Source organism: Athene noctua, chromosome 27 (genome assembly GCF_965140245.1).
Source record: "Athene noctua chromosome 27, bAthNoc1.hap1.1, whole genome shotgun sequence".
NCBI classification, from domain to species: domain Eukaryota; kingdom Metazoa; phylum Chordata; class Aves; order Strigiformes; family Strigidae; genus Athene; species Athene noctua.
Window position 1 is genome coordinate 2694066 of NC_134063.1, and position 12689 is coordinate 2706754.

At 46.9% G+C, this 12689-nt stretch overlaps 1 protein-coding gene across 7 annotated transcripts in view; it reads left to right on the top strand.

Annotated features, from left to right (window-relative positions):
• SLC1A6 (solute carrier family 1 member 6) overlaps positions 1 to 12666 on the top strand; it is a 37510-nt gene extending 24844 nt beyond the window's left edge. For 5 of the 7 annotated variants that reach the window (XM_074928259.1, XM_074928261.1, XM_074928262.1 and 2 more), the window contains 6 exons: positions 284 to 326; positions 933 to 1273; positions 3537 to 3770; positions 4728 to 4922; positions 6349 to 6483; positions 7885 to 8296. In XM_074928259.1, coding sequence (XP_074784360.1) covers positions 284 to 326; positions 933 to 1273; positions 3537 to 3770; positions 4728 to 4922; positions 6349 to 6483; positions 7885 to 8083 — 1147 coding nt within the window. In that variant the 3' untranslated portion in view covers positions 8084 to 8296. Of the gene's footprint in view, positions 1 to 283; positions 327 to 932; positions 1274 to 3536; positions 3771 to 4727; positions 4923 to 6348; positions 6484 to 7884; positions 8297 to 10229; positions 10258 to 10924 lie in introns of those variants that run through there. The other 2 variants (XM_074928265.1, XM_074928264.1) reach the window with 2 other exon arrangements.
• The last annotated feature ends 23 nt before the right edge of the window (positions 12667 to 12689 follow it).

Below are 12689 nucleotides of genomic sequence, written 5' to 3' on the forward strand. Positions count from 1 at the left end.
GCACTATATGTCTGTAGTCTCTTTCCACATACCCGAAATACAACCTTCTGGAGTCTGAAAAGATGCAGTAGATATCTGAAAAGATGCAGAGCTTGCCTGGCTCCAGATCAGCATATTCCCATCTTCTATCGATCAGGAAGGGCCCATCTGCTCTGTAGCTTTACCTGGCATTGTGAGAGTTGTGACCTGACACTGATACAGGACAGAGGCACTGGCCGAGAAGCCCATGTTTTCTTGCTAGTCAAACAGGACAATAACTCTTTCCTTGTTTTATCTACTGCAGAAATATGTTCCCGCCCAATCTGGTAGAAGCCTGCTTCAAACAGGTATGAAATCCCACCTGGCCTATCACTTCCCTTTGTTCCCTGTGCCCTAGACCCTGGTCCTACCTACTTCTCTGAGGGGTGGAATAGCAATTGCTTTATACTGCCCTCACACTTCCCCAAGTCTGACTGCTCCAGGAGGATTTTCAGTCATTAGCCTGCATTATAGCATCCCCCATGCAAGCTTTTCAAGCTGCTGTAGATGGGGGCTTCAACCTCTGTCCGATCCCACACTCGGAGTCAGGACAGGTTTGTGTGATCTCAGGTAGCAGGCTTGGACTGGCAGTGAAATTCACCAAGAATTTGTCTCTTCCGCAGGGCTAAGTGTCCTTGGAAGCAGCATGAAGGGTTATCAGAGAAGCCTGAATATCTAGGTCCTAGATTCAGAACCATGAGATGATTCAATTGTCTCTTTTGACCTTCAGCTCTATGAAGTTTTTAATGAAAGCACTAAGCTAGGGAGCTTGAGAACAGGCAAAGCAATTTTCCCACACAGGTCATCAGGAACTTGCAGTACTCTCTTTAGGAAGAGATGCAAGAGCCTAGCATGTTGTCCTGAGCTCCTGAACCAGGGTCTGTGAGTGCATCTGATAATCTGTGTCTTTTCAGTACAAGACGCAGTACAGCACCAGGGTCTTCACCAGAACCATCCTCCACAGCAGCAATGTCACAGCAGGTGTGACAACCACTCAGATCCCTGTGCCTGAGAACTTCACTGGCATCCTGGAGAACATCACTCATGCCCTGGGGACCGTCTCCGAGGTGCTGACCTTTGAAGAAGTCATTCCCATCCCGGGCTCAGCCAATGGGGTGAACGCGCTGGGGCTGGTAGTGTTCTCCATGTGCTTCGGTTTGGTGATCGGCAGCATGAAGCAGAAGGGACGGGCCCTGCGGGAGTTCTTTAACTGCCTCAACGAAGCCATCATGAGGCTGGTGGCCATTATCATCTGGTGAGGAGCACAGCCGGTTGGAGCAGGAGGTCTGCAGGTGCAGTTTCCGCTGACCTGACGAGAAGTGGGGTAGCTTTAAGGATGACATGCACAGGAAAAGCAGATGGGCACAGCTCTCCTTTGGCTCCATCAGGCTGAAGGGAAAAGTCTGGATGGGATATTTGTTCACATTTCATTTCCTGTTTTTTGTTTTTACCTTAGAAATATCAGGTACACCACGACTTGCTTTCCTTGAGGCTGCTGGAAACATCCTTGGAAGACCAGAGAGCTGGAGTGGAAGATCTCTTAGCCTTACCAACAGGGGTAGGGTGTGAGGCTTTCCCACCAAAAGCTTTCCTTCCAGCTATGTTCCAGAAGTCTGGCTTAGCTATGAATCACAATAACCTATTGCCACTTTCCTGCTACCCAGGGTGGCACCTGTATGCATCAGCTCTGAGAGCTGAGCTTGGTTGACAAGGTCAACTCAAAATTATTGCCTTTCAGTTTGAGGTCTCCCAGATCCTGACCCCTCTAGAGCTCAGCTGCTTGTTGCCTTCTCTGTAAGGCTGCCTGTGCTACATGTCCAGATAAGCAAGGCATTTCTGAGATGATTCTCCAGAAGGGAGCATTTTACCAAATCTTGTTGCTTTAAGCTCTTTACCCATGTAGGGCTCAAGGTCTAAACAGCAGTTTGTGGTAGGTACCGTGAGTCAGGAGAGATGTGGGGCTGGCAGAATACATGGACATGTCCAACAGGGAAGGGATCTGTCAGTCCCGCACACTCTCCCATTTTAGATCACTCCTGCTTCCTTTCCCTGGTCTTCTAGTCACAGTCTTATATCTCAGAGCAACATCCTGAGCACAGGGGGACAGGCCTTACACAGGAAGACACAAAGGGGAAGAACAACCCTCAGCTCATAGCAGAGTGTTGGGGAGCCCCAGCCCCTCTAGGATCATTTTCTCCACAGATGAGCCAGAACTTGGGGCCTTGCTTTCCTGAGAAGAGGTAAGAGTTGCCCGAGGGCACAGAAGGGAGAGCACAAGCACACTGGAACAAGTAGACCTGCCCACTACTCCCAGAGACAATGTCAAGGTGCTTTCAACACCCCCTCCTTCAGGTCACCCTTAGAGCAGAAGAAGGCAGGGTGTTGATGTGTGGAACACTGGTTACACTCAGGAAAGTGCCTATGCAGTAGGTAGTGTCTGCAGAGAACTCCTGACTTCCAAAATCCTGCTGGTATAGGAGGCAGGACTGTCAGCTGCAGCCCAGCACTCCTTCCTGAAGTCACAGTCTGCAGAGCATCTCCCAGGAGCTTGTTTTTCCTGGGGAGATCTGGTCACTAGCTGCAGCCAAGGATGTCTCCTAAGAGGAAGGTCAGAGGAAATGAAATATTTGTGAAATCCTTTCCTGAAACTTTTCCAAACCTCCCAGGCTAAGTGGGAGTTTGGCATGTGGACCTCTGAGCCTTGTGCATGAATTGCATGTAAGCTCTTGAGCTTTAGAGGCCCGACCCTTAGAGGTATGGCCGTGGAGCTGGGATTTTCTTTGCTCCAGTTATTTGTCCATGTTTAGTTCAGTGCCCATAATATTCTCCGTGTCTGTGTTATGGCTTCCATCCTGTGAAGCCTCACTGTGGCTCATGAGATGCATTGTTATAGAGGGGAAAAAAAGCCATAAAGAAACGATAGCAGTGTACCTCAAAATGGGTTTTTATATAAACTGTGGCTACTTTCACAGGTGTTGGTGCACCCAGTCCTTGCTACACCAGATACGGGTTCCCGGTATCTTCTGTTCCCTAAATGTCTCTATCTTCAGGCTGATATCCCAGAGCCTATGGGACAATTGCTTTTACACCCTGATTCCCTGTTTCTCCTGTACTTCCCTGTGCCTCTCAGTGAAAAAAGGATACTCTCAGCCCAAGCTCCATTAGGAAAGGAAGGGATGCCAAAGACTCCCCTACACAACCTCCCCTATCAATTCTACAAGGAGTGTTGTGGAAACATGTAGGGAACTCAAAAGGAGGAGGAAACCTCCACCAGTACCCAAGCTGTACACACAACAGAGTGCTGGAGTCCCCGACAGTGCAGCAAGAGCTGTTTCTTGACCATGTGGTGAAAAAGCCCCAGCTCTCTCCAGGTTTCCAGCAATATCATCCAAAGATTAGGCTCAGTGAGCACTTCTGGTGTGCTGGCTTACTGGGGATTTGTCCAGACAGCATGCATAAAAGCTGGTGTGAAAGTGTGGGTGCCAGTTCTGAGCATCAGCCTTGTGTTTCTGCCACAGGTATGCTCCAGTTGGGATCATGTTTTTAATTGCTGGCAAAATCCTGGAGATGGATGACCTAGCAGTGATGGGAGGCCAGCTGGGGATGTACACACTTACCGTCATCGTTGGACTCCTCATTCATGCCCTCTGCATCCTGCCACTGCTCTACTTCATCGTCACTCACAGAAACCCCTGGGTATTCATTGCAGGGCTTCTGCAGGCCCTCATCACAGCCCTGGGCACCTCCTCAAGGTACGATGGCTACGTAGGAGTAGGGTTGGGGCTGGTGTGGATACTCCGGGGCTGCTTCTCAGCACTCCACTGCCCTCAGTGCAGCACTGTGGTCTCACAATTTCTAGCAGTAGCAACTTTTTACAGTGGTCCAGCCAAGCTCATTTGAGAGTGGAAAGATTCCCACTCCCCTGCTCAGGAGCCCTAACCAGGACAAACATCAAATCCCACAGAACAGCAGGATTATTCCCCGTGCACACACCTCTCACACACGTGTACTCACACACGTTTGCACATTTCTCTCTCCTGGGCACACATACTGTATGCAGCTGGCATTAAACTCACTGGAAGCCCAGCCAGAAGCATCAACACCTGAATGTTCAGTGACTCACACTGCCTTGCGGCAGAGCCAAAGCAAGGGATTGTAGGTAGCTGTTGTTTCACAAGTGCCGTGTTTCTTGCTATATGCGTTTCCTGGCAAGCACATAACAGTCTCTCCCACATGCATCCACACTCTGAAACACGCAGCATTATTCCTGCTCATGTTCTCTTTCAGAAACAATTCTCAGCTATCTCTGCAAGATAAATTCTCACACGTGGTTCATTCTTGTCTTATGCGCTAAGGGGGATGACAAAGGGCTAAATTTTTTTTAATAGCTGGGAAAGGAATTTTGATGTACCCTGAATCCTCCAGCATCACCTTCTTTTGGTGTTATACCAGCATCATCAACCTCAGGGTTACACAGCCTTTGTCCCAGCCCCTGAGGAAAGCCATGTCTGAATGTGCAACTGCAGCGTGCACCATATCTGAGGAAGCCTTGCTTAGACTGTTCTTTCTCCTAGCAGCTTCTGGCCTCTGGCTCACATGGCAGGGTGAAAAAGCAGGTGGGTAAGGTCATCATCAACCAGGCAGAGGCTTAGTCCCTCTTCCAAAGTCAGCATATACCAAATTCATGTTGTTTTGTAAATTCCTTTCAGCTCAGCGACTCTGCCCATCACCTTCAGGTGCCTGGAAGAAAACAATGGTGTGGACAGGCGCATCACGAGGTTTGTTCTGCCTGTGGGAGCTACAATTAACATGGATGGCACTGCGCTGTACGAGGCCCTTGCAGCCATCTTCATTGCACAAGTCAACAACTATGAACTTGACTTCGGGCAGATCATCACAATAAGGTGACTTTTGAAAGAGTTTTTGAGACTACAGGAAGGGCTTCAGTTCTGTTGGCTTATCTGAGGTGTGGTCAGGTTCCTCTTTTGCTCAGGAGACTGTTGTGGGCAACTGAGCTGCTCGCTCACTCCTTCCCCCTCAGGAACGGGGAGGAGAAAATACAACAAAAGGCTCAGGAATTGAGACAAGGATTGGGAGGGATGACTCTGTCCATTATGGTTATGGGCAAAAGACAGATTCGTTAGGGGCAGAAAAAGAACATCAATTTAATTTAAGCACAACCACCACTTAATTTAACAATCAGAGTAGGACAGTGAGAAACACAACCACACCTTCAAAACACCTTCTCTCACCCCTCCCTTCTTCCCAGGCTCAGATTTGCTCCCGATTTCTCTCCCTCCTCCCCTGCAGCAGCACGGGGGGACGGGGATGGGGGCTGTGGTCAGTTCATCTCCCCTTGTTTCTGCTGCTCCTTCCTCCTCGGGGGCAGGACTCCTCGCATTCTCCCCCTGTGCCAGCGTGGGGTCCCTCTCATGGGAAACTCCTCCAGGAACTTTCTCTGACGTGAGACCTTCCCGTGGGGTGCAGCTCCCCCCAAACTGCTCCAGCGTGGGTCCCTCCCGTGTGTCACAGCCCTCCCAGCGCTGAACGCCCTCAGCGTCCCGGCCTCCTCCAGGCACAGCCCCTGCTCTGGCGTGGGGCCCTCCCCGGGCTGCAGGTCGGCATCTGCTCCCCCGGTGCCCTCCATGGGCGCAGGGACAGCCTGTCCTCTCCCCACGGGCCGAGGGGGGTCTCTGCTCCAGCCCACCCCCCCCCCGCCGCCTCCTCCTTCCTTCCACTGACCTCGGGGTCTGCAGAGGTGTCTCCCTCGCAGCTCCTCCTCGCAACTCCCACTCCTCCTCTCAGATTCCCCTTCGTAAAGACGTTATCACAGAGGTGCAGCCACTGTCGCTACTTGGTTCAGCCTTGCCCAGAGGTGGGTCTGACTTGGAGCCAGGGGAGCTTCAAGAAACTTTTCACAGGAGTCCTTGCTGTAGCCCCCTCCCCCACTATCAAAACCACCACCACACACACAAACCCAACACAAGATACAACAAGGGAAAAAAAGTATGGAAAAGAAAGGTGTATTATACCTTCAGGTATAATTTGGGCACCACGTCTCTGAGGCTCCACTTGAGTCCTTATTGCATTTCCAGGTCTGGGCCACCCTTATCCAGAGCTGCAGTGTGCAGCCTGTTACAGATGGGTACCTTAACGCCGCCAGAAAGGCTGCCAAGGTGTTTTGTAGGTGATGAGTTTGAGCTGCTTCCTGACATTTTATGGTTGGACTAGATGATCTTTTCCAACCTAGATTTTTTTCTGGGATTTTTGCAAATGTGACTACCTCTTTTCTTCCTTTGCTGACAGCTGTTGTTTTCCTGTTCCCTCCAGCATCACTGCCACGGCAGCCAGCATTGGAGCTGCAGGTATTCCCCAGGCAGGACTGGTGACAATGGTTATAGTGTTGACATCAGTGGGGCTGCCTACTGAAGACATTACGCTGATCATCGCTGTGGACTGGTTTCTGTAAGTTCTCTGCTCAGCAGCACACACTGCTGTGCACTCCCTGCCGGTGCTTACAGAGTCTGTTTCTATTCCCAAATGTCTCTGCTAAGAACAGTCTCAGTAACCTCTATCATTAAGCTTAAACCACACCTTTATCCATGAGACCTTTGGACAGTAGCCCTCTCTGCCCATGCTGGAGTCTTCACCGTGTACGTCAGTGACCCAAGGCGCCCGAGGTCACTTCCAGATAAACCTGGTCACCAAGCCAAATGTTTGCTTTATCTTAATAAAGCGACCAGAAACTATCTCCAGACTGACAGGGACAGGTTGTGCCAATAATAAGCAAATTCACGCTGCAGAGTGGTGGTTCTGTGCTACCAAACATGGGAAGCGGATTGAAACGGGGCTGTACAACATTAAGGAGTGTTTAGATGGGTGCAGCTAGTCAGCTACATTGCTCCATTTCAGCTTTCTTTCCCTTTTAAACCTTGGGATGAGAGATTTCACAGGAGTGCTCTTAGGAACTAAACTGAAGAATGCATTTGGGCACAGTCCTCACTCTCTCAGTGTTCTCAAACACAACAAAATCCTGACTCAGGGATACACTGTCAGTGTTTCCTCTGTTCTTCTGTATCTTGTATTGCTGATTTGTAGCCAAAGCAGCCAAAGTCTGCTCCCAGCCATGGCTGAGCAGGTGGAAACAGAGTCTTGCCCAACACCTCCACTTCTCCTGTGAACTGTGCATAAGAACAGACCTGGCTGGAAAAAGCCCTGCCTCCTAAGACGCCAGGTTACCTCTTGTACTTACCCAGAAAGGTTGGTTTCAATCAGGTACCAAAAGTCTTATCTGTTGTTCAAGGATATGATGGGTTGCTGGACTGGTGATAGCTTCAGCTCTTACATACAGTTGTGGTTGTGGAGAGTATCTCATTGCAAAAGGTGTTTTAGATTTGTCATTTTGCACAAAGAATATGGTGCCTTGTCTTAGAGTACACTGTCTACGCTGAGGAAATCTGGCACAACAGCACCAGAATTTCTGTACTTTTTGTAAAACAAAATGCAACTCAGGTGTAACAGATGTGGCGAGGCTCATCTGAGTCTGCAGAAAGGTCTTAGCAGCCCTCTGGAAAATGAACTGTCCATGTAGAACTACCATAACTTTTCTCTTGTTTTGTGGCAAGTCTAAAACTTTTCAGTGAGAAACTGGGAATGCAATAGAGCAGGAATGAATGTGAAGCCTGTGCTCAGGGCTGTCAATCAAGGAAGGCTCTCTGGGAGTCATTTTCCTGACAGTGTTGAAGTGTAAATTATTAGTGACTTGAAAAGTAGAAAAAGTTTTACTGAAGATGTTTCTTGAAATAGCCTTCATCCCCTTAGCTGTTACTAAGAAGCTGTATTTCATTTTTCTCTCTGATTTTGCAGGGACCGCCTTAGAACGACCACCAACGTCCTGGGGGATTCTCTGGGGGCTGGCATTGTGGAGCACCTCTCCCGGCATGAGCTGGATGCGCAGGACTGCGAACTTGGTAATTCTGTGATAGAGGAGAAAGAGCAGCTCTCCCACCTGGTTTGCCCACAGAACGACACCCACAGGCACCCCAGGAGTGAGACAGCACTGTGAAATCGGGCAGCAGAGTGCAGCTTAATGCTGTAAAAAGCCAGGACTGGAAAGAGAAGTCCATAGTGGAGGACAGAGAAAGATCCACTCTCCAAGATGCACACTGTTCAGCCCCCTCTGCCACATGCAGTCTTCCCTGATCCCATTTCTCCCCTATCTCTTTCTGACTGGCATTAAAGAGGAGGAAATTAAACTCCAAAGAAAGTTTTATTCCACAAAAGCCTGATTTAGTCATTCTTATGGGGGCCAAGAGTTAGACCCAAGTAATGAAGATTCAGTGAATGAGCTGGACTAGGAGCTCCTTCGTTTCTGAGCTAAAATATGAGCACAGCCAAGTGGCAAGGTAGGTTGGGGGCACCACCACGTGTGGACTGGCACCAAAATGTTGCCATGATGACTCCGCCCTGCAGGATAGAGCTGCAAAGTCTTCACTTGGCCGGTGGCTCCCCCCAGGCACATAAAGCTTTTAGCACTGGCCATTTGGAGATCTCTGGAGAGCCCCAGCACTCCTGTTCGGCTCTTCACTGCCCAGTGTTTATGAGAAGCACAGTGTCCTCCTTGCTCACCGTCCTGGTGTTTGCAGAGATGATGCTTCCTGAGAGCTTCTCACTCTTCTGGCAACCCTTCTGGCTGCAGAAACTAGAGTCACCCAGCTCCTGAAGGAATGTGGGACCATACAGCAGGGACAGGCCTTACTGTGCTGGCTGGCAGCACAAATAGGGGTCAGCAGGCTTTCCATTAGTGGAAGCTGCTAAAGGACTGTGAAAACAGCAAACAGTTAAATAATTTATCCATCATTCAGCCTCTGAAAGATTTCCATTCTACCAAGCTCTGCCAAACACCAGTTACCTTAATTTCTCTTTAGCAAGCTGTTCTCCTCTTGGTGAAACCAGAAGGGGAAATGAAAAGTTTAACAGTTTGCTCACCTGAGCAGCTGGCTGGTTTCTCCATCCCTGCCACCCCAGATTTGTTCAGAAAAGACTTTCACTCCTCATTATAAGACTCCTAAGGAACCTATTACTTTGCTCATCTTTGACTGTTTTCAGAAGTGACTTCCCCTCAGTCACATTGCTCCAGAATGTGCTTCCAAATATCTCTGTCTTTCTGCAGCTCCTTTTATCTTTTATAGGCAGTACCAAATCACTTCTTAGAATTTGTACAAGTTTACCAGGCCCCCAACTTATAAATTCAGGATAAATTTCTCAGTTACTATCAAACAGAGCTCAGCTTCTGTTTATCACGCTTGGACATAAGCCCACACAACATTCGAAAGATCTCTGAGGCTCAAGCAAGAAGTAGGCAGCTGCTTCATCCACCTTCTCTGGCATGGCCAGGAACACAGCCTGTATCTCACTCCAGTGAACAGGACCAGCAGGGCTTGCTTCGTAACCAGGAAGATGTAAAGAAATCACAGTTTTGGGGCTACTTCAGTGTAGCTGTTCTGCTTTAGAAATGGCGAAGGTCAGAAACAGCAGCAAGCAGCCTCCTGTTGCACAGCCAGACTATGTGAACTGGGCACCTTTTACTTGAGGTCTGCTCATTATTCCAAGCCCAGTATATCACTTAAATCCTTCCACTCTGGCTTTTCACACTGATCCTTTTCATCCAGAAGCCCTAGCCACACACTCAGAGGGGCACCTAAGTGGACCTCAGGGAGGAAATGCTCAGAGGCATCAGCTGGAGTCAACTCTGCCAACCACAACCGCACAACTGCCCCTGCTTAGCTCCCCAGCACTAACAAGGCTTCCTAAAACACATTTCTTGAGATGTCCAAAGCCAGATCTTGAGGCTCTTTTTGGTCCTTCAGGAATTGCAGGATTATATATCGGTGCTGCCATACTCCACATCCTGTAGGCAGAGTATTCTATTTTTATGGGCTGGACAACTGTTGGGAATCTGAGATAAATGGACAAATGCATCTCTTTTACACAGAATAACAGGTCAGGGTAAATAGAAGTGTCTAGTAGCTCCATTTAGCCAGACCCTAAGGCAGCAGGCTGTTTCCTGACTGTGGGAGGCAGGTTGCTTATTCTGAGACCCGCTCTAGCAGGGGGCAAGTGAACAGGTTAACAAATGATTATCCTCCTCTTTGCAGCATTTTTTTATCTTGTATGAATACTATTATAATGTCTGCTCTTCTCCTTTCTAGACTAAACAGACCCTGTATGCCCTCACAGGTAATAACCATTCACGTTCCTCTGCTCTGGACTTTTTCCTTGCTGTTCTACATCTTTCTTAAAGTGGAATAACTAAAATTTGACACAACAATCCAGCTAAAGATTTATTAGTGCTGAGCACTGCAGAAAGAATATTTCATGTACATTAAAATTTAGATCTTAGACTCAAGTTACCATAGTTTAACAGCATGCTACGCATCAGCTGATGAGGGTAACTTTCCATGATGCTTACATACAGCAAATTCCAGTCTGTTCATCTTCTCTCAAATCTCAGTGAGGTTAGAGTCTTACTTTGATGAGATCTCTGTATCTAAAGACTGGATCTTAATCAAAGAGTATTAAGATACATTGCATTAGCTTGTATCTATAGTGGGCTAAGACAGCACTAGCTTACCATTAACACAGCTCAGCTGACATGAGTCTAAAGAATAGACCTGCTTATAAAACCCAATAAAGTGCTTTATCTTTTCATAAAAGCATGGTAAGCATTGACTCCACTCCAGTGGTAATACATGATAATTCCTACATCATTTTAAGTGGAACTGCTGCCTAGCTACTAATTTCTCAGCCTGTGTTTGTGCAGTTGATTATTGTTACCTAACTATAGTAATTTATATTTGTCCATACTGAACTGCATCTTGTTTTTCTTTTTTTTTTTTTTCCACAGACTATTTGTCAAACTTTTCAAGAAAGCATTGAGTTCTAATCCTGAAGAGACTTTCTGTATATAAAGGGCAAACTGATGGATGGATTGGAAGAAACGATTGTTGGATTGGACTTCAGCTCAAATGGGAATTAATTTTGGGAAGTCCTATGGCTTGGGTTATACAGACAGTCAAACTAGATGATCATAAGGGTCCCTTCTGGCTTTATAATATATGCACGTGCTTTCTGGTTTAGAGATATTGTAAAGGGTGCTTCCAGCACAATCATTTTTAAAAGCTATCTGGAAGGATCCTAATGATACTTTAATAAAACTCAGCAAGAGTCTAACCTGTTTTCAGTTGCTGTTAGCAGACATGTCAACATCTCATAAAAGGGGCTCTCCATACCACATTGCATCGACATGATCGCAGATCTTCCCACAAAGTAGTACACTCCAAGCCTTGCCATTTGTGATTTGCTGCTTTCAACACGAGATTAATGGAGCACAAGCAAGTAGAAGCCTCATTTTCAAATACTGCAAACCAGTCTCCCATGGGGAATTACAGAATTCAGCTGATAGATTTTAGCTCTGGTGTTTGCCCATGTTGTTAACCAGTTTATAATTGGGATTATCTATCTGTTTACAATACCTGAACAGTAAAGCATTGCCAGGAATTTGTGCATATATATGTATATATACCTCTCTCTATATGTAAGGGGCATGTGCACAAACATACGTATACGCAGAGTTAATTGTTTTGTTGCTAATCCAAGAAGGAAAGGCAATACTAAACTCTCACTCTGTAAAGCTGCATTTGATTCACTTTGTTGCCCACCTTGATTTACCCAGCTAATCCCATCCTTAAAACAACAGAGCCTGTTTTACTTCTTTCCAGTAATGAGTCTTCCAAAGCAAGGTTTACCAGGAAGGAGCTCAACGCATACTGATTTTGAGTCGTACCTGCTGGTGACATAATGAGAACTTCTCAATGTATAGAGAAAATTCTCTACTTCATCTTTGACTTCCCTGCACATATCCCAAGGACCCACATCCCCACTGCATCTGTCTTGCCAAGGAGGCAGGCTTTAAGAGCTCAGCCAAGAACACAAAAGTGTTTGCACTCCTTCCAAACCCAACACTGACCCTGGACTAATTCAGCCTTCAAAACAGGGTAGCTGAAAGTACTAAATCATTTTATCAACTGTCTTTTTAAATTAACAGATATTTGAGAGTTTATGCAGTTTTTACTGCAGCCCTGCTGCTTCTACTTGCAGAAACTTTCTGGGTTTCTCCTATTTGCGAACAGATTTATTCCCAGTGATTAGATGGGCAATATTTGGGATGAAACAGAGCTATTTCAATGCATAAATACATGAGGAGCTCTTGGATTAGGACACATCTCTTCAAAATTATTTTAAGATGATGACAGGCCATGTGTGACATTAAGTATATGATACGTGCACATTGTTTCAGGAGTCAGATCTGCCCAATAAAACTGCCCTGAAATGCTATGTCCATCTTTTGCTGTGCCCAAGGAAGAAAGAGGTAACTGGAAATCAGGGCTGTATAGCGTGTTCGTAGCATTCTGGCAGTTTGACTGTGTTAATTCCTGAGGGCTTTTTCTTCATGCTGTGAGTTTCAGTGTTAATAAAGATAGTTTGCAATTTGAAAAATAAAGGGAATTTTTTCCACAATGCTTTTCCCTAATGCTTTTTTTCTACTGTTTTTCCTCAGGACCATGACCTTACAAATTCAGGGACGTTACTTTTAGCATTCCTTATCTCCA